The sequence below is a fragment of the Plasmodium cynomolgi genome, chromosome 11 (genome assembly GCF_000321355.1).
Source record: "Plasmodium cynomolgi strain B DNA, chromosome 11, whole genome shotgun sequence".
NCBI classification, from domain to species: domain Eukaryota; phylum Apicomplexa; class Aconoidasida; order Haemosporida; family Plasmodiidae; genus Plasmodium; species Plasmodium cynomolgi.
The window spans coordinates 93,778-116,062 of NC_020404.1; the positions used below are offsets into that span (position 1 = coordinate 93,778).

At 41.9% G+C, this 22,285-nt stretch overlaps 6 protein-coding genes across 6 annotated transcripts; 4 read left to right on the plus strand and 2 right to left on the minus strand.

Moving 5' to 3' along the window:
- Positions 1-848: 848 nt before the first annotated feature.
- On the minus strand, positions 849-2,456 carry PCYB_111160 (hypothetical protein; the record flags this gene model as incomplete). The annotated part of the gene is made up of 3 exons (XM_004222994.1): positions 849-1,866; positions 2,129-2,213; positions 2,423-2,456. 3 exons carry the CDS (start codon positions 2,454-2,456, stop codon positions 849-851), a joined length of 1,137 nt encoding a protein of 378 aa, XP_004223042.1.
- A 2,585-nt stretch (positions 2,457-5,041) lies between these two features.
- Positions 5,042-10,039, plus strand: PCYB_111170 (DNA repair endonuclease; the record flags this gene model as incomplete). Its single annotated transcript, XM_004222995.1, has 2 exons — positions 5,042-5,220; positions 5,485-10,039. The coding sequence occupies 2 exons, from the start codon at positions 5,042-5,044 to the stop codon at positions 10,037-10,039; spliced, it is 4,734 nt and encodes a 1,577-aa protein (XP_004223043.1).
- A 2,640-nt stretch (positions 10,040-12,679) lies between these two features.
- PCYB_111180 (mitochondrial carrier protein) lies at positions 12,680-13,306 on the plus strand (the record flags this gene model as incomplete). The annotated part of the gene is made up of 1 exon (XM_004222996.1): positions 12,680-13,306. One exon carries the CDS (start codon positions 12,680-12,682, stop codon positions 13,304-13,306), a length of 627 nt encoding a protein of 208 aa, XP_004223044.1.
- Positions 13,307-15,277: 1,971 nt separating this feature from the next.
- Positions 15,278-15,556, plus strand: PCYB_111190 (mitochondrial import inner membrane translocase subunit Tim9; the record flags this gene model as incomplete). The annotated part of the gene is made up of 1 exon (XM_004222997.1): positions 15,278-15,556. The coding sequence occupies one exon, from the start codon at positions 15,278-15,280 to the stop codon at positions 15,554-15,556; it is 279 nt and encodes a 92-aa protein (XP_004223045.1).
- Positions 15,557-16,229: 673 nt separating this feature from the next.
- Positions 16,230-17,629, minus strand: PCYB_111200 (hypothetical protein; the record flags this gene model as incomplete). Its single annotated transcript, XM_004222998.1, has 1 exon — positions 16,230-17,629. A coding segment is annotated over one exon (1,398 nt), but the record flags the coding sequence as incomplete, so codon positions are not given.
- Positions 17,630-20,347: 2,718 nt separating this feature from the next.
- PCYB_111210 (hypothetical protein) lies at positions 20,348-22,191 on the plus strand (the record flags this gene model as incomplete). The annotated part of the gene is made up of 6 exons (XM_004222999.1): positions 20,348-20,727; positions 21,005-21,101; positions 21,268-21,416; positions 21,567-21,665; positions 21,831-21,890; positions 22,059-22,191. 6 exons carry the CDS (start codon positions 20,348-20,350, stop codon positions 22,189-22,191), a joined length of 918 nt encoding a protein of 305 aa, XP_004223047.1.
- Positions 22,192-22,285: the final 94 nt, after the last annotated feature.

Here is a 22,285-nt window from a genome sequence, read left to right on the forward strand (position 1 = left end):
CCAGTGTATGTTGGATATCCCCCAACAAGCGCCCAATTCGAACGGCCCATTTTACCGTTTTCATTTTTTACTTTTACTTAGAAGTTAAACACCCGTTTTTACAAAAAAAATGAATAAAAACTGCTAATATGATGAAAGTACCCACCGTTAAATCCATATATCACATGCATGCCCTCTCCTTCTTTCCACATGAAAGAGTCATTTTAAAAAAAAGGTCACCATAGACAAAGAGGGGCAGTAACTGCATGCACATATAGGAAGTTACACGGGAGCAACTTCCCTGTCTGAACTACACCAGTGCAAATGAACACTCCGCGTGGTCCACTAACGCAGGCGGTCCACTAATCCGGGCGGTCCACTAATCCGGGTGGTCCACTAACGCAGGCGGTCCACTAATCCAGGCGGTCCACTAATCCAGGCGGTCCACACCCAGGCACGGCATACACCCCAGCATATTCACATTTTTCTTCACAAAAGTTGTAAATTAAATCTCATCGGAGGCCTGCTAATCTCTAAGACTACTTTGTCTTACATCCTTGATTTAATTTATCAAGCAGCACGCACTCTCCATGTAACTTCAAATTTGTACATATAATTTACACACTGAAACTATCCACATGGGGGGTGGTGGTGGCATCCTACCTGTTCTTAATAAAAAAAAAAAAATCCCTTTTTAAACATTTTACATGAGATGAACATCAAATATGAAAATAACATGCGGTCAGATTTTTCCATTTATATCTTCCATTGGGTATAGCTGCACGAAATTTCTTCTTCTTCTCCTTCTTCTTCTTTTTTTTTTTTTTTTTCCGCCCAACCTAACGGGGTCCCCACGTGACACTGCTGGGCTAGTTATTTGTCTGTCCACCGTTACGCTCCCCCGACTGTTGGTTCGAAGGATAAGTGGAGGTACCCCCATTCTGATTATGCAGATTGTTAAGCTGCTCATTATATGCAGGATTGTATTGCTGATTGTTGGGTTGATTATACAGTGGGTGCATTCGTTGGCCGTGAGGTGCAGAGTTCCCATTCTGTTGGTCATAAGCATTCCTGTTATCTAGCTGATCATAACTTACAAACCCACTATGTTGATTATAATGTGACATTGTATTTTCCTGACTGGGGTAGGCATTCCTGTTACCCTGCTGGTTGTAGTGAGACAATACGTTGCTATTTGCGTGTGCGTAATTGGGGGGTTCATAACTCTGGCTCGCATATCCTGACCCGTTAGCCCCACTTGGCCCATATGACTGGTGGCCGTAGGGCCCTCTGCCACTGCCATAGTCGTAGCTTCCCATATAATTTGGCTGATTATAAGACTGCATGTTATTCGAACCACTATTACTGCTATTCTGAGGAACGTATGGCCTCTTATACACTGGCACATCTTGATTGCTCTCATTGTTTGGAGATATGTAATGATTTTGGGTCATTCCCTGTGTATTGTAAAGACTCTCTGGGTTGGGTTCGTTTATATATAAGAAGGTGGGGTCACTGGGATCCACATATGCATTACTACTTGAAAAAAATTGCTCATTAAATTCGCTCAGGGCACCTAATGGTCTGTTTTTCCTCGCAGCATCATATACTTTAAAAAAATAATTAAGGAAGCTACTACACTGCCCATTGAGAAAAACGATATTCCATTTACAGGGACTCTTTAGACTGTTGGGATGATCCATTAACGGCTTCACTACACCAGACAGGTAATTCAACCCAAAAACGGGCTGTTCAAATTTTGGCTTCTCAATCAGATTTAGTGGGAACTCTACCGATATGAAATTTGCGTTCGTTCTGCTCCGTTCATTCTTGATGAATACCAAACGTATGCTCGTAAGGAAAATCATTCCGTCTTCCTTTATCGTTCTACAGTTGGGCGTGTTTGTATATGCGTATTTGTATATGTTTTTTGTATATGTTTGTGGGGGGGCACGAACATATGCACATACATGTGAACGAGTTTGCAGGGCTATCTTTAGCTGCGCACTAGGGCTATGGCAGACAGGTGGAACCAACCGGGGAGACACCCCCCCCTCGTTTGTCCCATTAGTACTACACACTGGCAGCATCACCCGCATGGGCGCACTTTTATGCGTAATATACTTCGTAACGCTGTTCTTTTGGTTACCTGTCGGGGAGGTAGAGCTTCATTTTGACGTCTTCTCTTCGCAGGTATGTGAACTCTGATCCTTTGTTGGCAGGGAAGAGGAACTCTGTTCAGGGGGAGAAGCGGAAAGGCGGAAATGTGAGCCCACCCAAATGTGAACACAGGCAAATTTGAACACACGCAAATGTGAACACAGGCAAATTTGAACACACGCAAATGTGAGCCCACCCAAATGTGGACGGCCCCAATGCAAAACCCCTATGAACACAACACACTGCGCGGAGAAGTGTCCTCCCCCACCATTGCTGCACATACCCTGGCCTTGAATTAGTGTCGGATTTAGCGCCATCCTTTTTGAAGAAAATTTTCAAGTCGCCTCTGAGCTTCTCGGTTGAACGGCTCATAAGGGGGCCTTCCCAAAATGGACCTTTCCAAATGTGCCTTTTCGTGTCCTCCGATATTTACAGGGAGTAATGGAAGCTCTATAAATATAAGCAGTCACATGTACATACGCGTGTATGTATATGCATGCGCCACATGTTTATTTTGACTTTTCTCTTAGTAAGCACATCCCAGCTTTGTCATTTCGCAAATTTTCATGCTTGGAAAAGTTTCATACTTTGAAAAAGTGAACAGAAAGGGGAAAAAAAAAAACCATCAGAAAAATACATACAGGTGCAAGTGTTATCATATACAAATATTATTTTTGCCCTTTTGTAAGTTCAGGAGTTTTATTTTTATCTCTTCATTTAAAAAGAGGTACAAAAAAACGAAAAAAAAAAAAAAATAAAGAAGAAACAAAAAAAAAAAAAAAAACAGCATGCATAAGTCAAACATTAACGCCGTGTATTCCTTCAAACGCGCTTTGCTTAAATTCTTATACCTTCACATGTGATAGAACATGTGCGCGGGCGCTTGTGTCCCTGCACGCACTTCCCCGCGCGGGAGCAGTTGCATGTATTTACATACACAGGTGCTTAAGGGTCAACAAGGGAAAGATTCACTTGTACTCTTAGTTTCACTTTTTCTTTCGCTTTTTCTTTTACCTTTTTTTTTTAAAAAACAATTCTTGTGTCAATGCGTATATCCATTCCCCGGTGCACACAAGCTACGCGTTATGCAAAAGGTGAACAGCGCGGGGATCAAAGTAAGAAACTGAAGACTCGCAGTGACGAAGCGAAATCCCCTACAATGCGCTGTTCACCCCCAGAATGACACGTCCTCACTTGGATGCGAAACAGTCGTGAAGTCACTGCGTGTGCATACCTGTTTCACCGGAAAATACCACTTTTTTTTTTTTTTTTTTTTTTACCCTCATGGTGACTCCCACACACAACTACGAAAAAAAATACAAAATTGCGGTAACAGTTTTATAAAGCACATTTATGAAAATGTCAAATGAGGTGTATGCTTCTTCACTTTTTTCCACCTGAACATGCATGTTAAAATTGAAACATGTGAGGAAGAAGAACAAGAGGAACAAGAACAACAACAACAACTGACTGACTGACCTCACACAGACATGCGCGTCTATCCCTCTCCCATTTGGTCTCCTACATTATGCTAAAAAAAAAGGGACACCAAATATGCCTCTTTTTTTTTACCCCTTTTTTGATGACAATTTTGCCTCTAGGGGGAATGTGTCCCAATGGCAGGAATTACGGCACGGATTTGGGGGATAATTATTAAAGGCGGAATGGCCCATGAAATGTTTAACCATGTGAAGGTCGCATAACGGAATGGAGTTATGTCCTCTCTCCACCACCAACCAAGTGGTCTTTTTCCTGCCTAGTTTTCTTACGCATCCCACATGGTTAGCGTATCACCCCTAGTTGAAAACATAAGAGGGGCAACGCAAAGACGGCCATAGTGACTTTACGTTCGTCATATGCAACTTTGCAAAGTAAAAAAAATTGAGGCAGTAAATATTCATAAATTTTTTTAGCACAAAAAGGCAACAATGGTGGTACGTTTCTTCTTCCAATTCGTGCATGCGGGCATTTAAAATGTCAATCAGTCCAAGTGTGTGTAATTTAATCTGTATTCTGCCTCTTCCATGGTATATCAAATCGATGGTAGTTCCACCCCCTTGCAGCAAACGGAAAAGTAGGATCGCCCGTAAAAGGGCCTCCATCCTGTTGCTTAACATCGCGGTAGTACATCTCATCATTTTTTTTTACCGCTGTAGATCGATTGATCCTGTAAAAATTTTTTTTTTCCTATAAATGTGATCAGCGTGATACGCTCTTGTTACTTCTGCAAAGGTCCAATAAAACATTATGTAGTTTTTAATCACGTGTTGTTGCGACCCGTGTGGTGTTCCACACCCTCTCGCCATTTGCGCGAGTTTCCTCCGTCCGACATCGCTAAGTTCCTCCTTCAGTGCGTTCCCCCTAGGAGAACATTTTCACGAGGCTCAGCTCCTCCGGACGATGTGAAATTTGTATGCGCGCCTGCATATGACCCATCCCGTGGGAAGGAGTCCCACTTTGCGCAATTTCATTCGTATAATTTTGTTACCACCATTAGCGTCCCCTCCATTAGTGCCCCTTCCATTAGCGCCCCTCCATTAGTGCCCCTCCCATTAGCGCCGCTTCCCCTTTTCCCCTTTTTTGTTCCGCCTGGCTTCGGCCTCGACTCCCGCTGGCACAAGTTTGCCCTTCCCCCCACGCCGCGAAACGTATCGCACATCCGCCTTTGCCCAGCGCAAGATTTAAAAAAGGAGACTCCCCCCCCCTTCCTTTTTTGGCACTTCTCCCATTGTTAAGAACCCACTTCTTCATATGCTGCCCTACCGTTGCGACGTTTCCTATGATATTTTCTCTTTATGAACATTTTCCTGTGTGTATTTAAAATTTTTTTTCTTTTTTTTTTCCATGCCGACGTTGACTCCCCATTCGGAGTACCCTCCACACATATACACGCTCGCGAAAAATGTACCCTCTCTACTACGAGAAGAAAATCGTGAAAAAACTCATACAGCACGACTCCCTGATTCTCCTGGCAGATGGATTTAACGAGCTGAACATCCTAGCCATATTCATTTTTTACTACCAGAACAAGTGCCTGTGGTATGAGAAATGCGCAGAGGAGCAAAACGTCTTCTTTGAGTTGTTCGGACTCAACATACGCAAACGGGTGGACGGCGAGGAGGATGAGGAGCAGGTGGGGCGAGACAGCACTGGTCGGGGGGATCACCATAGGGGAAGTGATAAGAGTAGAGAAAATGATAAGAGTAGAGAAAGTGATAAATGTGGAGAAAGTGACCCTCCAGAAAGGGAACACTTGAACCAAGCCAAACAGGTGACAAGTGCGAGGGACGAGGCGGATAGCTCACTCGGGAAAAATAAAATTAACAGCCTCCTGGACTCCTTCAGGTATGAACCCCCTGGGGGAGGCACCACGAGGGAGGACCCCCCCATGGAGGAGCACAAAATGGAAGTAGCAAACATAGCGAATGAGAAAAATGAAAACATCATACCAACTGAGACGATCCCACCCGGGAATCAAAACAAACTGATATTCATCCTGAACGTGTCTCCAAAGGAGTATAACCTCTTTTTGAAGTACCAACTAGGTCTGTACGATGAGATGAGCAAATTGGACCGCCAATTTAACGATAGAGTAAAAATAAACTACCTTAAGACAGAGTATATAAGGAACCAAAAATCAAACGAAAGAATCGAGTTGTATATAAAGAGAGGAGTCTACTTCATCTCATCCAATATACTCCTAATCGACATGTTAACATTTAAAATTATCCCAGAAATAATTGATGGTATCTTCCTGTGCAAAAATCACAAACTGGTCTATAACATGAAGGAAGTATTCATCACGGAGTTGTACAGAAAGAGAAACAAATATGGCTTCATAAAAGGAATTAGTAACAACAAAAGGTTAGTAAATAGTCAGCATATAGTAAATTTAAGTCAAAAATTGAGCATTAAAAAGGTCTACTGCTATCCGAGATTTCACAAAAATGTACATATCTCACTAAATAACAACTTTTTACAACCAACCATTTACGAAATAAACATGGAACTCCCATCCGATATCAACACCATGGAAGAAAACCTACTCAACTTAATACACTACCTAAATTTAGAAATTAAAAAATATCATACCTTTACTGATTTTGATATAAATGCACTCATATATTCTGACAGTGCTGAAAATTACACAATGAACTACATCAAGAGCAAAAACCTAACCTACAATACAAAAAAATTGTTAAAAGAAATTATTGTCCTTACTCAAGTACTTAACAATTTGTACGTCTATGACCACGTCGTTTTTGATAACTACCTTAACAATATCAAGGAGGCAGATAAAGAATCCATATGGCTCTACTGTAATGAGGCTAATGATATTTTCTTTTTATCTAGAGAGAGGAAGATCAACTTTTTAAAAGCTCTTAACATGAACCTAGAGTTGGATATCACCAAGCAGGACAACGTTCCCCTTGTCCTCCACAAACTGCAGCACGAAGGAAAATATTTCCACAAGGCCTATGAAGTCAAGCGGACGCAGAGTGAACTCTACAGCTGGATACACGAGTTGGTTTACCGACGTGACATACACATCAAGGAGTTTAAAAAGATGACCCAAAAGGGGCAGCGTAACATCGCCAGTGCAGAGAATATCCTACCTTCTACACGCAAAAGGGGAGCGGAGCGATCAACGCAGGGAGACCTCCCCAACACGGCCCTCCTCCTCAAGAGGCCCAAAGGGGGCGACCCCCACGAGGACTCCAAGAAGGTGAGCGCATCCAACGCAGCAGCTTTGCAAAAAGAACAAAGCGAAATGGAGCTAGGTAAAAGGGACCTCCAAATGGTTACCTCCCAAAAGGGGAGCCGCGCCCAAGTCAAGGTGAAAATTGAGCAGCGCACCCCGGAGAAACACGACCCCGGCGTTCACACTGAGGAGCCGCGCAACGCAAATGGCAAAGTGAGCGCCCCTGATGGGGGGACCCAAACGGATGCCTCGAAAGGTGCTTCGAAGGGTTCTTCACAGGACGCTTTACAGGACGCTTCACAAGACGAATCGCAAAACAGCGCAAGCGCTGGACTACGAGAGCCCAAAATAAAGCGAGAAAAGAGAAGGTCCGACACGGGGGAAGAAAATCCAAAAATAAATGACCAATCGAATAACGACTCACGTAACAATGAAGCGAGAAGCGTGGCTGAAAAAACAGAACACGTTGAGGTAGACAAAGTAGACTACCCCATCGCAATAATAGTTGACAATTTCTATACCCAAAAAGAAATTTACAATCTACTACTGCACAAAAATGATAACACCGCAGATGATATGAACCTTTTCCGTCAGTCGGAAGAACAAATACGTGAGCTTTACATTTCGGACAACTCGTATAACTCCAGTTCTAGCAGCTCGGAGGATTACTTTCAAAAAAAAAAAAACGCCATGCACTCAAATAATGTCGATTACTACATCCCCTACAAGCTGATTAAGAACAAAACGACATCCCTAAAATTTATAAAGCCGCATGTCTATATACTGTGTATAAATAAGAACTACGATATGGTGTATACACCGGACAGCTTCATCGAGGACTGCTCTATCAAAATTGACACGATTAATGAGAACACGTGGAAGGGAGGCAGTCCATTCACGCAGGAAGGAGAATCACCCTGCAAAGGTAGAGACAACACCACGAAGGTTGCTTCATCAGAGGAGGACACCACTCGATTGAAGAAAAATTACGCATCTTCTAAACGCAGCTATGATGATCTTTTCCAAATAAATGAGTACTGTGGAAACCTCGACTTTTTGGAGTTATTTTTGATGAAGGTCAAACCGTGCAGAATTATTTTGACCAAACTGGACTTAAGTATTTTTCGTAACGTAGAAATTTACTGCGCGAGGTTGTTCCAGCACAATGTATATAAACTGTGTGGGCAGAGTTGTTTCCCCGAGGTGATGAAGTACGAGGAGAATAGCTGGATGTATGACAACATCGGCGAGGCCCAACCCTTTTTGAAGAGGGAGCAGGGGGGCAGCCCCCAGGGCGCGCGCGCCAAGCGATGTTCCCGCGAGGCTGCAAGTAAAGAGGCCAAACAAGGGGCAAACAAAGGAAGCAGCAAAGGAAGCAGCAAAGAAGGCCACAAAGGAACCAGCAAAGGAACCAGCAAAGGAACCAACAAAGATGCCAACAAAGGAACCAGCAAAGAAGGCAACAAACCTGCCAACAAAGGAACCAACAAACCCGCATCGACGATCCACTTCGCGGACCGCGCGGCGAGAACCTTCAGCACGCTGGAGACCCTGAGCACCCTGTGCAACGCTGTGGAGGTGTTCCTCGTCTTCTACAAAAACAACATCCTATACAATAAATACCTGAACGATGTAAAGGTGGAAAAAACAAACTGGCTGAAATTTATCGAAAATAAAAATAATTTCAAATTTCAAGTGGACAGAAATGTCTTCAACAAAAATAAGGATCTCTTTAAAAAAGTTGTAGACTCCTATTTCATGTTCCAAAAAAGATTTCAACAAAAAAAAAAAAATCTCTTCAATTTTAACAAAGCCCTGTGTGAAGAGTTTAAAAATTTCCAAGAAGTAAAGCTCGACGACCAAGTAGAAAATAAAGCCGCCTTCTTAAGTAACCTCAACACAAACTATATTAGCATGGAGGAGGAAGAAATTTTTATGCACAACTATAGAAATAAAACAAGTAAAAAAAACGACATGGCACTCTCCAACCTGGATGAAAAAACCATTTCACAGATTCGACAGGTATTGGAAAAATTTTCTATCGATTCCTTTAATTTGAATTTTATCCTCTACAGCATTTTTAACAACACCAAGCCAATCGTCATAGTAGACATTAGGGAATTAAAATCTGACCTCTCCTACAAACTGTATACGAGCAAAATGCATATCATCCCATATTCCCTCCTCGTTGGGGATTATATCCTCACCAAGGATATCTGCGTCGAAAGGAAAACTATCGTGGATCTCATTCAGTCATTAAACAATAACAGACTGTACAACCAAATTAATCAAATGTCCAAATATTACTCCATCTATGTGTTACTAATCGAATTCAACACAAAGCATTTATTTTACTTCTCCTCCCTTAGCGATAAAAATTCCATCTACACGAAATTAATCATTCTTTGTCTCCAATTTAGTAGACTTAAAATTTTGTGGAGTCCCTTTTCTCTTTTTACCGTTAAGCTTTTCTGGTCGCTTAAAATTAATGCCGAGCAGCCCGACATCTTCAAGTCGCTCCACATTGATTTGACTCTGGAGAGGGACGCCCACCAGCAGCTCGGGAGGGACTCCAGGCGGGGCAAAGCGCAGCCGCTACCCACAACGCAGCTGATACCCACAACGACGCCGCTACCCACAGCGCAGCCGCTACCCACAACGCAGCCGCCACCAACAGCGCAGCCGCTACCAACAGCGCAGCCGCTACCCACAACGCAGCCACTACCAACAGCGCAGCCGCCACCAACAGCGCAGCCGCTACCCATGTCGAATTCCCCCCATGGAGAGGCGAGCGAACCACTCCTAGATCCCCCCACCCAAGCGGAACAACCCAGCCAAAACGCCCTCGAGCGGCTAGACAGCTCCGCGGACAAAAATTCGGACAACGAAAATGAATATCAATCAGACCCCTACAAGTATGAAACAATAAATGACCTCTTCGACAAAAATTTAACTCCCCTGCCAAAAGAGGAAGGGAACAGTTACGCCCTAAAAAGAATGGATAGCGTCACCAATTGGAACGCCCTGGAAATATTGAAAGCCCTCCCAGGTGTAACAGAAAAAAACATGCACCTGATCATCAACAACGTCAACTCATTGCGAGACTTATGCGAAAAAACGGTCGAGCAGTTGGAAGCCTACATGAGCAAGAGCAACGCCAAGATGCTCCACGAATTTTTGAACACGGACGCGACGTGAGGTCGCGTTTACCTTGGACCACGTCCAACAAAATGGACCTCCGCGGAGGGGAAACATTAATCGCGGTGATTACTACCCCATTAACGTCAGTCACTCTACCATGCACTTTTTCTTTTTTCACCCTCCCACATGTCACATTTTTTCGTGCACCTTTTTTTGGTACCTCCCCCATCCCAGTCTCTCCTCTTTTTCTTGCTCCCCATTTGTTGAGCCCACCGATGGGAACACATGACCGTCTTCCCCTCACCATTTGATTATTCAAACTTTGCATATGAAATAATTCCTCGGATGGGTCCTCACTTGCGGGCCTCAAACTTCCGTCGTCATCTCGATGGAAGCGTCGAAAATTGGGAAAACAAACAAACTGGGGGAGCGGAAAAAGCGAAGGTTAACAGACCACCGATCATTGTACTAAACGAACAGGCCTAGCACCTTCCCCCTTTGTTACTCCCGCGGGGTGAGCACTCATAATGGGTCTACATCGACAAAAATAAATTACCCATGGTAAGTTCCCCTCATTTTGTAAAAAATCCATCGTAAGGGAGCTATATTTAACGCAGTCAGTATCGTGTACCCCTTTCCCGTAGTAGCGAACTCAAACCAGGGTATACTTCAGTTCGAGGGGCATAAAAAATGGGGACACACACTTTATCCTGTCAAATGCTGATCAACAAAACAGGAGAGACATTCCCTTTTTCCCCCCTTTTTGCAAATCCCAAATCTGATTAGTCCCAATTTTGTTATCATAATTGGGGCACCTCCCCAGTGATGTAGTTCGCCACGTAAAAATGCACCAAAGGGATAAATAAACATTTTTTTTTTTTTTTTTTTGATCCTCTCAACTTTTGGGCAATCACTAATTACAAAAAACCCTTTACGCCGATTAAGCAGTACTGGTGGGGTGTGGCTCATGCCTCCCTTCCTACTAATACATTCTTTTCATTTTTTCAAATCGCTAGCTATAATCGCACCGCTTCTCCAGCACGTGTACAAATAATGTCGACGTTGCTATGGCGGCAATTTTAAGGAACACCCAAATGTACGACGTTACTATTACTACATAATACTGTTGGTGCGGGCCATTTTTTGGCGAATGCCTCGTCACTTTTTTAACCCCCTTCTGGATGTAACACAATGGGGAAGTAAGCCTCATTCTGCTGCTGACGTGATGCATAGCTCGAGAAAATTTTTTTTTTTTTTTTTTTTTTTTTGCAAAATTGTAATCTAGTGCAACAATACGAGGAGGTATACAAAACCAACGAAACACTTAAGAGGAGTATTTTTTTTGAAGTGGAAAAAATTTTATATACGCTTCTCTTGATTCCTTCTCTTTCGTAGCCCTGTTTTCACGAAGGAGAAACGTTAACCAAACGACTCTGCGAGTGGATCGTAAAACTTCCTATGTGCAACGGTACACGAATATGCGTTACTCGTGCATGTACATTTTGAGGCAACCCTAACAGGGTATACTTGAGCAGCTCGACAATCACCTGAACGACATGGGCAGACTCATCTATCCCCCCACATGACGAGAGGCAAGACATACCCGAATGCATACCGGCGGATGTGCTCCTGATTTGGTACCCTCTCACTGCAGTGCAGCCGAATAGAGACCTCTACACAACTGGACGAAGCTAACGGGTGCTCCAGCTGAAAGTTCCACCGCTTTTATTAGAGGTACCACTTCGATTTGAGGCACCGCGTCCCCGTGGACTGTGTACTCTCCATTTGCTCGCTTCCCACTCGCCGCCCCCTCGCCGCCTCCTCGCCGACCCCCTTTATGGAAGCAACACTCAAAAATGAGGAAGAGAAAAAAAGAAACAAAAATAAAATCCTGGTGTGCGGCCTGGTCTCAGGCCTAGTTACCAAAACGTTATTTGCCCCCTTCGACCGCATAAAGCTTTTTTACCAAATCCAGCCAATGTTTCACCAGTACTCCAAGGAGAGAGGCAAAGGTGATTTAAAGGGCAAGAAGAAAAAACGCATCACCAGCAAGAGTTTGCTATTAAGTGGTGTAGACCAATCGGCAAGCATACAAACCGGGACGATAGAATCCAAATCAAAGCGAAATAGACATGCGCACAACGAAAATGTGCACTTCCGTAATTTAAAAAACACCATAAATCAAATAATTCATAGTAGTAAAAAAAAAAAAAAAAAAAAATTATCAACACGAGCGTAAAATACGCTGAACTGTGCAAGCACTATAACCACGCAAAGTATTCTTCCCCTCATCAAGTTTTTAAAAAAATTTTGCATACCTGTCAAAAAAATAGGACAAACATAAATAACGTAAGTAATAATTATCCCCTTTTAAATATCAACACTAATGTGAAACACGCGTTGAGAAGAAAAAGCATCTACTTGAGTAGGACAACACTACTCAGTGCTAACCAGCCAGTCAAATATCAAAGCATTATTCAAAGCTTCCTTTTTATAATGAAGGAAGAGGGCATATTGGGACTGTGGAAGGGAAACTTAATCAATACCGTTCGAGGCGGAATCGTGTACTCAGCAAAATTTGGAACAAACGATTTGATAAAAGAAAGATAAAAAAAAAAAAAAAATGACAGCGCTGCAGTAGAGGTGTTCCCCAAAGGGCCACCCACCAAAAATGATGCAAAGAACAATAACCAATTGATGCAAAAAAACTTCAACTATTACGAAAGTGTGATAGCGGGCTATGCCTCAGGTATAATACAAAAAACGCTATCGTACCCCCTAGATTTACTAAGCATCAGAGTAGCCCTAGGAATAAATGAAAAATATTTGAGGAACAACAGCTCCATGTTTAATCAAAAAAAATCCATCCTTGGCATCATTCGTGAAATTAATAGTAACGAAGGATTTGCAGGATTTTTCAAAGGGTATTTACCAACCCTATTAACAGGGGTACCTTATGTAACATTACAGATGTTATTTTTTGATTTTTATAAAAATATTTTTCAAAATTATTTTCCCAACAAATCAAATTCGCTAAGTTCTGTCGCCATCTACTCCTCTATCGCCGGATCCCTCAGCAACCTCTCCTCCTTAATAATTGTTTTCCCAGGAGACACCGTTCGAAAGAGGATGATGAACAACGGAATAGACAACAGAAATTATATCTACAAAAATACCATTCATTGTATTAAAAATATCTACCACTGCGAAGGGCTCAGAAATTTCTACTACGGTTTGTTTCCCTCCATGTTGAAGTCCATCCCCTCGGGCGCGATACAGTTCATGTCCTACGAAATTTTGAAGCATATGATGTCGCAGGCCTGACCTTATGCATTGCCGCGACATGCAGAAAAGGAGCACACTGGCGCAATCGCAGTAAGCCTCAATCAATCCAGTTAACTCAATCCTACCAACCAATCCAACCAATCAATCCTACCAATAAATCCAGTCAACCCCATCCAACCAACCAATCAACCCAATGGCCGTGGGAACGTCTATCCCACATAAAAGAATGGCCATACCTGCAACTGCGTAACTGGGTAACTCCCCAACTGCGTGTCTGCCCCAATTGCGTGTCTGCCCCAACTGTGTGTCTGCCCCAATGCCCATCGTCCATGCTGACCATTTTTAAAACCGTGCCCTGTTCACATGCCCCCTAAGCAGCTTTTAATCTTTTTCAATTCTTAAAGTTTTCAAAAATATTTTTCATTTATTTCCCCGTTTCTCCATCGTTTGTGCTTCGATCCACGTGAATTAGCGCCCCTTGCCCGGATGGCCTAAATTTCCCTCCCCCTTTTGCTGTGCAGGAGGGTTCCTTCATGGGCAACTCACTCTGCTGCGTATTGTTTCGTTGCTTCGCCGCTACGCCGTTACGATGCAGCTTGCCCGTTTTATTTTCTTTCCCCCGTTCTCTTGTCCCTTCTCCTCCTTTCCCTTCCCCCACCCCCACTTCAATTTGTCACTTCCCTTCACACAATTTCCCATTCCCATCAACCTTTTTAAGTTCCCCATTTTTTTCTCGTAACAAATAACAGTCATAAAAACTGTATGATTAAATTACTCCAGTTTTTTTAACCCTTGTGCTACCCCCCGTTCCAACGCAGTCGTAAAAATGGAACAAACTGGAACGGATAAAGTTGCCACAAAGCAATGATCCAATTTTGGATAACGGGACTTAATACATGTTGTAGGCTACACCCTTCGCCTCCACACTTTTGAGCATGAAAAAACATGTACACGCCACACTTCGGGGACTATTACCTATGCCATGCAAAATGGCGGTAAGTTCATTTTTTCACGTCAGCGCAGCCTTTTTTTTTTTTTATATACATGCATTAAGTGCACATAAATACATATATATATTGTGCACCTTTCTGGCTCTGCGCAAATTCTGGTCAGAAAAATGGCCTACGTTTGGCACAACATTAACAAAAAAAAAAAAATTAATCGTCCCCTGAACACGCGATTTTTTTTTTTTATGTAAAAGTGGGTAACGTGAAGGAAGCTAACTCAACAAATGAGGTTAAAAATTAACTTCAGAATGTTTTACTTGCCAAGGAAAAATATGATAGTAATATCCTTTTGCTTCCCAAATCGACGTTGTAGTTCGCAGTAAGGGTTAATACCATTCCGTTATGCCTCCCCTTTTATTTTATATGTGCGCGGGGGCATAAACAGATACCGTGCATATATATTCACCGCTTTCACATGCACCTCCCTCTCTTCCGTTTTGGTAAGGAACAACGCTCATCCACCATTCTGCATGTTTACGCTTTAATTGAACGTAACAACATTGGTGAGCTTCGCCATACATTAGTGAGCTTCGCCATACATGAGTGATCCTCGCCATACATGAGTGAGCTTCGCCATACATTAGTGAGCTTCTCCATACATTAGTGATCCTCGCCATGCATTAGTGAGCTTCGCCATACATTAGTGAGCCTCGACATACATTAGTGAGCCTCGACATACATTAGTGACCCTCGCCATACATTAGTGACCCTCGCCATACATTGACAACACGCTGCGCTTTGTATGTTACTGCATGATTTTACTTAGTTTGCTCCCTTTCTCCTCCCTAGTACGAGAAAATAACTCACCGAGTCACCCCGTCGAACGATAATGCCAAACACAAACATACATGAGTAGACTAAAGGATGATGTGCCCAAGGACACAGAAACTCCCGCAAATATATTTATCCGCAGAATAGGCGTGCCTTTCCTATACCACGTACTAACATGTGCATATTTCATTTTGCAAAATAATTACCAAGACACATTATTAGAACTGAAAAAATGGAGAAGTCCCTCGATTTAAGCAGCTTTAACAAAAGCGATAGGGAGAAAATTATGAAGAAGATAAACAAAGCGGAATATGAAGATACCATGAGCACATATAACTCCATTGTGGAAAGATGCTTCAACGAGTGTATCACATCATTTAGGTCCAAAGAACTCGATAACAATGAAAACAACTGCATTTTAAATTGCGTTAAAAAGTTTTCCGTTTTCTCGCAGAGAATTGGCATGAAATTCACGCAAAATTTGAACAACGAAATGCAAAAAAAGGCATAACCAGCAAAGTTCCCAGAAAAAAAAAAAAGTGACCAACATTTGCAGGGAACCTAGCGCAAATAAGCGAATAAAAGGCACATTGCACACCCAGTTATAGGCATAACTGTCCGGACGAATTTCCAAAAGTTAACGAAAAAGTTACAAATAAGTAAAAACTGTGCAAATTGTAGAGTAGCTCACTACGCGAAAGAGACATAAGCAGCGCTGCTTTGCCCACCCGTAGTGATATTATTTTTTAAGAAGTTCTGTTCTGTCATGTTATGACATGTTATGTTATGTTCTGCCATGTTTCGAACTGTGCTTCTTTGAATTTTTTCATAAACTGATCAGACAGTATATACTAACACGTTTGTTCTTCTTTTTCATATGAACAGTTCAGGCAAAAATTGCACTTTTGTTCCTTTTTGGCTGTTTCTTCCCATTTCTGCATTTTTCTGCCCTTTTTTTTTTTTTTTTTATGAACCGTTCAGGCAGTTTTTACACTTTGTTCCCACTTTTTTTTTTTTTTTTACACATTATTGCAAGCAGTACCAGGCGGTTCTGCATACCTACAGTGTTTTATGGTACATTACCACTCGTTTACCCCATCACGTGTTTACATTACCACTCGTTTACTCCATCAAGCGCTTTCTGCAACCCCATGTACCCCCTCCTTTTCCCCTTTCACCCCCCCTCAATACAATCTGTTTGGTTTGTGCAGATAAATGTAGTCGCCCCTGCTCAACGATATTTCCCCTATATCAACCAAAAATTTGTGTAGCACATAATTACTATTTTTAATAAACAAAAATGTTAAAATATATTTTGAAAAATTAAAAATGAATGAAAAGTAGCTCTTGGACAAAACGTAAAAGTAAATGTTCTCCATTTTATTCTCTTCCGTTTTGTTTTCATAAAAATAAATTAGCGACTCCAACAGCTTCTCCATGTGCCTCTCCTTGTACATCACTTGGTACAGTGGTTGGCACTCATTAAATTTGTCAATCATTTGGTAGACCTTATTCCCTCTGTACTGCAGCAGATAAAAGGCGTAAAATATTCTCGAGTACAGGATATAATTTATATTTCTTTTTAAAAAAAAGTCACAGAAAAGGTCCAAAATTTCGGGAATATTCACCAGATTGAAAGCATAGTACTCCAAAATGTATATGACATTATTTATATAAATCTTGTTACTCATTTTTATGTTGTACAAATTGTTAGCATAATAATTATTCTTTTTTATATTTTCATAATCAATAAAGCTAAAGTTTACAAAATTACTATACATCCTTTTATTTTCACGCTCACCTGCTGTCCTTTCCTTTGCGTCCTTGTAACTCTTACCTTCCTCCTCCATATGGACGCTCCTCAAATTAGTGAATTGATCTTCGTAATTCATTTTCTCAATGCTTTTACCGATGCTCTTCTCGATTTCGAAAAAGAGTTTCTCCACCTGTTTTCCAGAGGAAGTACCATCGTCCGCATTGTAATTGAAGTGGTCTCCACGCGGGTTGCTGCCCCTGTGTCCCTCGCTGCTGTCCTCGCCGCGACCCTCGCCGCTGTCCTCACTGCTGCCCTCACCCAGGCCCCTCAACATAAACCCATTCAGCACGTCCACAAATTCGTTCTCCTTAATGGAAAAATTGTGCAACGCCTTACACAGCAGTCCCACCTCATTGACACTAAAAAAACTGTGATATTTATAAAAAAATTGCAGCGAGTAGTAAATTAGACTTCCATGTTTGTGATCCGCTTTGCTAAAAGATAGCATCAAAAAACTCACCAGCAGGGGAGTCAGTTTGGTCGACTGCTTACCAACTTCCTCTGCGACTTTTTCCAAGAGGAATTTATTTTTATCTATGTTTGCTACGGAAGAAGATATAAAGCACAAGGACTCAATCGGCATGCTCTTCAATTTCTTCCTCGTTATCGCTTCCACGTTTTTTAAAGCGTTCTTAATGGAGTACACCACATTGACGTTGTACGAATTCTCCTTTAGGGCGTTCGTATGCTCCCTAAGGGTTTGCAGTTCGTCGCTTTGTGTGAGGAAATTGCTTTCCAAAATGGACAGCCTTCTTTTTATGGCTCCCCCTGCGTCGGTGGAGGCATCGCCATTGGCAACGACAACCGTGTTGGAAACCGAGTCGACAATCGCGCCGGCATCCGCATCGGCAGCCGTATCGGCAACCCCATCGGCAACCGCATGGGCAACCGTGTTGGTGTCTACCCCTGTGCGACCCTCTCCTCCCATCGCTCCACCGGGCCCATTTGGGCCCCACTCCCACTGCTCCTCATAGCGCAAAGCAAAATTCCTTATCAAGCCGATGAGTTCCTTCTCCTTTGCAAAGTAGTGATAATTCCTATGGCACTTCTTACCAACGTAAGACAAAAAATTGTAAAAAATGGCTAGCTGCTTAGATTCAGAGCTGAGATTCACATGTTGATTAAAATTATGAATTAATGAATTTATGAGGATGCTATTATTTATGTTAAAATTTTAAAAAAAAAAACGAAAAGGACAGAAAGTTGAAAAGTATCGAACTCATTGATATTTTTTGATATGTAATATGGTTAAATAATTTTTGGAGATAATTTTCTTCTTGTTAAAGCATTGTATCAAGCAAATTAATTTTTTGATGAAAGTTGTGAAATATTCTCTTCTCAATTAGGAAAAAAAAATTATGATGAAAATAATTCAAATTAGTAAAGGAGAAATATATGTCCACTAAATTATCACAAGTAATTAAATGCATGTTTTCGCTCAGGACATCTTTAAAATAGCAAAATAAAAATAATTTTTGCATTTTATCACGGAAAATTGTTTTAACAGTGTCACTATCTCCCCGTATCTTAGTTTTTCTTTATTCAGTAGCAAATTTATCGAAACATTTTTCAACAATTCAATATTGTCACTCTTGGACTTTATGTATATATTTAAAACTTTGATGAGATCATTTGTGTTGTACTGGTGGTAATCACTTAATAGGGAGGGGGCGGTCGAGCATGTGGATTTGTGTAAAATTATATCATCTTCTCTTCTTTCTAATTTTGTCTTTCCATTGTCGCCATTTGTTGTGCTTCTTATCGCAGCATGCGTTGTGGCTACACTTCTTTTGCTTTTGCAAAGCACGAATGGATTTTTTTCCACCCTTGGAAATAATGTATACCTTTTTTTGCGTCCAAAATTGGTTAAAATGGTAACCCTACGCATTTTTCTTTTTTAAATAATTTTTTTTTCATTTTTGTTAAAAGGTTTTTTTTTTTTTTTTTTTTTTTTCCCCCATATTCCTTTTACTCACAAATGAAACATTTTCTTTTTTTTTTTCTTTATCACAAAAGTAACGAATTTGCATTATTTCTCATTTGCTTTGTTTTTCTTCATAATTTGTGTCATCCCCATTCCACTTCTTTCCGTTCATTTTTTTTTTTTTTTTTTTTTTTTTTTTATACGTATTCGCGAATGGCACTAACTAGTGTAGTATACACCTCGCCCCAAAGGGTTGCTTCCATTTATGTGTAACATGGTTTGAAATAAAAATACATATAATAAAGTATACATCCTCAAGTTGGTACAAATTTACCTTACACATACATTTTTTTATTTGCGTATTTTACATACTCACAGTTCGCTGCATTTGCCGCTTCTCATCTTAGCGCATCCACAATATATAACGCCCTGGGGTGAGAGTGGGAAAAAACGTTTTTCCACTCCCAATGACGGAAGTAGCAAGCCGCAAGTCGCTACAGATGTAACGCATGTCTCCTGTTGCAAATTAATAATTGTTCGTCTGATCTTTCCCGTCCCCCTGCGCGCGTGATTTTTCTGTTTGTGAACCTCTCCCCTTTTTTGCGCGCACGTGCAAATGTATGCAGGTATACGCGGCTGCGCGCGGCGTTTGTCCCTCATTCGTTTGCGATTCGCTTGCGATTCGTTTGCCATTCGTTTGTTATTCCTTTGGAATTCTTTTGCTATTCGTTTGGAATTCTTTTTCTATTCGTTTGGAATTCTTCTTCTATTCGTTTGGAATTCTTCTTCTATTCGTTTGGAATTCTTTTTCTATTCGTTTGTTTGTGCGCCCGCTCGATCGCTTGTTTGCTCGACTGTTTGCCCGATTGCGTGTGCCCTCGAGCTGCCACGTCGTTTGTTCCCAGCCCTCCTTTTTACCAATATGTAAAAACTTATGATGCACACCACGCGTGAATATTTATCAACACACACGTGCCATTTCTCTCAGCTGCTACACGTTCTCTACTTCTAGCACGTCCTACTCCTCCCCGTGCTGGCATGATTCCCACTCTGATCCCTTAGCCAATTCTTTGAATTCCTTCGTTTTTATTTCCCATACATCTCTTGTAAATCCACTTCCTGCATCCCTGCGAATGGAATTTTTCTCATCTCGTTTTGTGCCTTGTCCCTTTGTCACTACCGTCCCAGTTGCACCCCTCCACCTGTTTACATGTAAACACACTGAACCACATAACACTTCGCTGCGCTGTGCTGCCCTGCTAACCGGAACCGAAGTCTCTAGTGATATAGGTCCACACGTTTGTCGCCACGATAGGAAAATAAAAAGGAAAGCACAGAGGCACCCACCCTTTGTTGCTTCTGTTCCTTTCGGCTCGTGTGCAGGCTCGGGAAAAACCACGTCGCCCAGGGCATATAGAAGGGGAAAGCAAGTCTGAGCCAGTATAACACTGCCAACGTCCACGCACCGCGTAACTCCGCCAACTTCCACGCACCGCTTAACTCCGCCAACTTCCACGCACCGCTTAACTCCGCCAACTTCCACACACCGCTTAACGTGCAAAATGAAGACCAAGGCGAAAAAGAAAGAAATCCTGGAGAAGAAAAAAAAGGAAAACAAGAAATTTCTACGGTTTGTTAAGACGAACCAAAAATATGAAAAATTTCAAAAAGCAATTTTGAACGGAAAGGGATCCAAGCTAAACCATAACAATAAAAAACCAACACAAAAAATTAAAATTAAGAGCAAAGAAACTGTTCCCATTCATGTCAAAACATTTGATAACATCATTGAACCCAACACATTTTCCAAAGCATATGACTTCATATTCGACAGAGTAGTCAACGATCACGTGAAAAATCTCCTCTACGACACACATATGTTGTATTGCAATTTTGACTTATCCACAATTTACAACGTAGGGAAGGCATACAATTTCCCCATGTAAGCTTATGTTATATTATGCGCAAGTAGGGGAGCGTCCTCCTTAAAGCGTCAGACCGATCATACTTGCACAGTGTGTGTCTTCGACAAGGCACATCGCGGTACCCGCTTGAAACGCGCTTCTTGCGTACGGGCCAATTTTACCATTTAGCTAGTCAGCCGTCCAAGAGAGATACCTCCTGCAAACCACTAACCCGCTTCCCCATACCTTATTTACTCCATTTTGCTTTATTTCACTCCACGTATGTTTTCCCGTTCTTCCCTCCACATCGCGCAGCAACCTAATTCACTCCTACTACATGGACGTGATCATCCTAGTCAGCGATGAGAGCGAGAAGTGGAGAAACATGGTTATAGAGAATAAAATCAAGAGGGTAAAGAAGGTACTCCACGGAACGCACCACCGAAAGGGGCACCCCTCACAGGTGTCATGCACGTGTGTATATATATATGCACACCATTGTAGGCACTGTTTATGTTTTTTCTCTTACCATGCGTGAAAAATTTTCTCGCAATTTTATGCATCCTCCCCACTGTTAGGTCATTACGTATGACAAATTTGAAGGCATTTACTACAAAGACGACATGCTAAACGAGCAAATAAGTAAATATGACCTGTTCATTTTTGATGCCACCATACGGACCAAGAAATATGCGCACATCATTTCCAGGATTAAGAAGAACAACAAGTAAGTTTCGCAAAGCAAGTGGCTAATCGTGTCAGTTATTTTTTATTTTATATTTTTTATTTGTTTTTTTTTGTTTTTTTTTTTTTTTCCTTTTTATATGTACCCGCACTTGGGTCCCCCTTTTTCCCCGTGTACCGTACCTCTTCTCAGAACGTTCACGACGTTACAATTAGACGAAGACACATTTGTGGACAGCGTAGACAAAGTTATCAGGAGGACCTACACCGACCTGAATAAAGGATCGACACAGTAATTTGCGATTACCACCCCCCCCCCTTTGCCTTTTCGACGAATGCATTGCTACACCATCGTTAACGTGGTTATGTGTGATGCGTCTCCTTATGTGGGAACGACCCTCGCGCAGACTTCTCCTTCCGCATGCACACCTCTCTTCACCCCTCGAAACGTTATCAGCTCTGTCCCCATCGGGTATCTTAGCCTAGGAAAGGATAAGCTCTTTGACAACATAAGGGAGTAAGGGGGAGAGGACCGCCTACGTGTTGAAATGTCCACGTTGAGAACTCCTCGTTGAGAACTCCTCGTTGAGATCTCCTCATTGAGATCTCCTCATTGAGAACTCCGCGCCTAATCGACTGCACCTTTTGCACATCCGCTCTGTGTATATTCATGCGCCCCTCGCAGGACGACAAAAGGAATGCTCCAGTTTTATGACCAAAAAAAAATGTCAGTCGTGTCAATCAACTTAAGGTACGTAAACATGACCATCCCCGTGTACATACACGTCTTAAAGGATGGTGTCGCGTCGGACTACTGACTACTGATTACTGACTTCTGATCAGTTGAGGGGTTCCCATCAGAGAAGGGAAGAAAGGCCGAAGCAAAAGAAAGGCCGCAGCAAAACGGGGAAT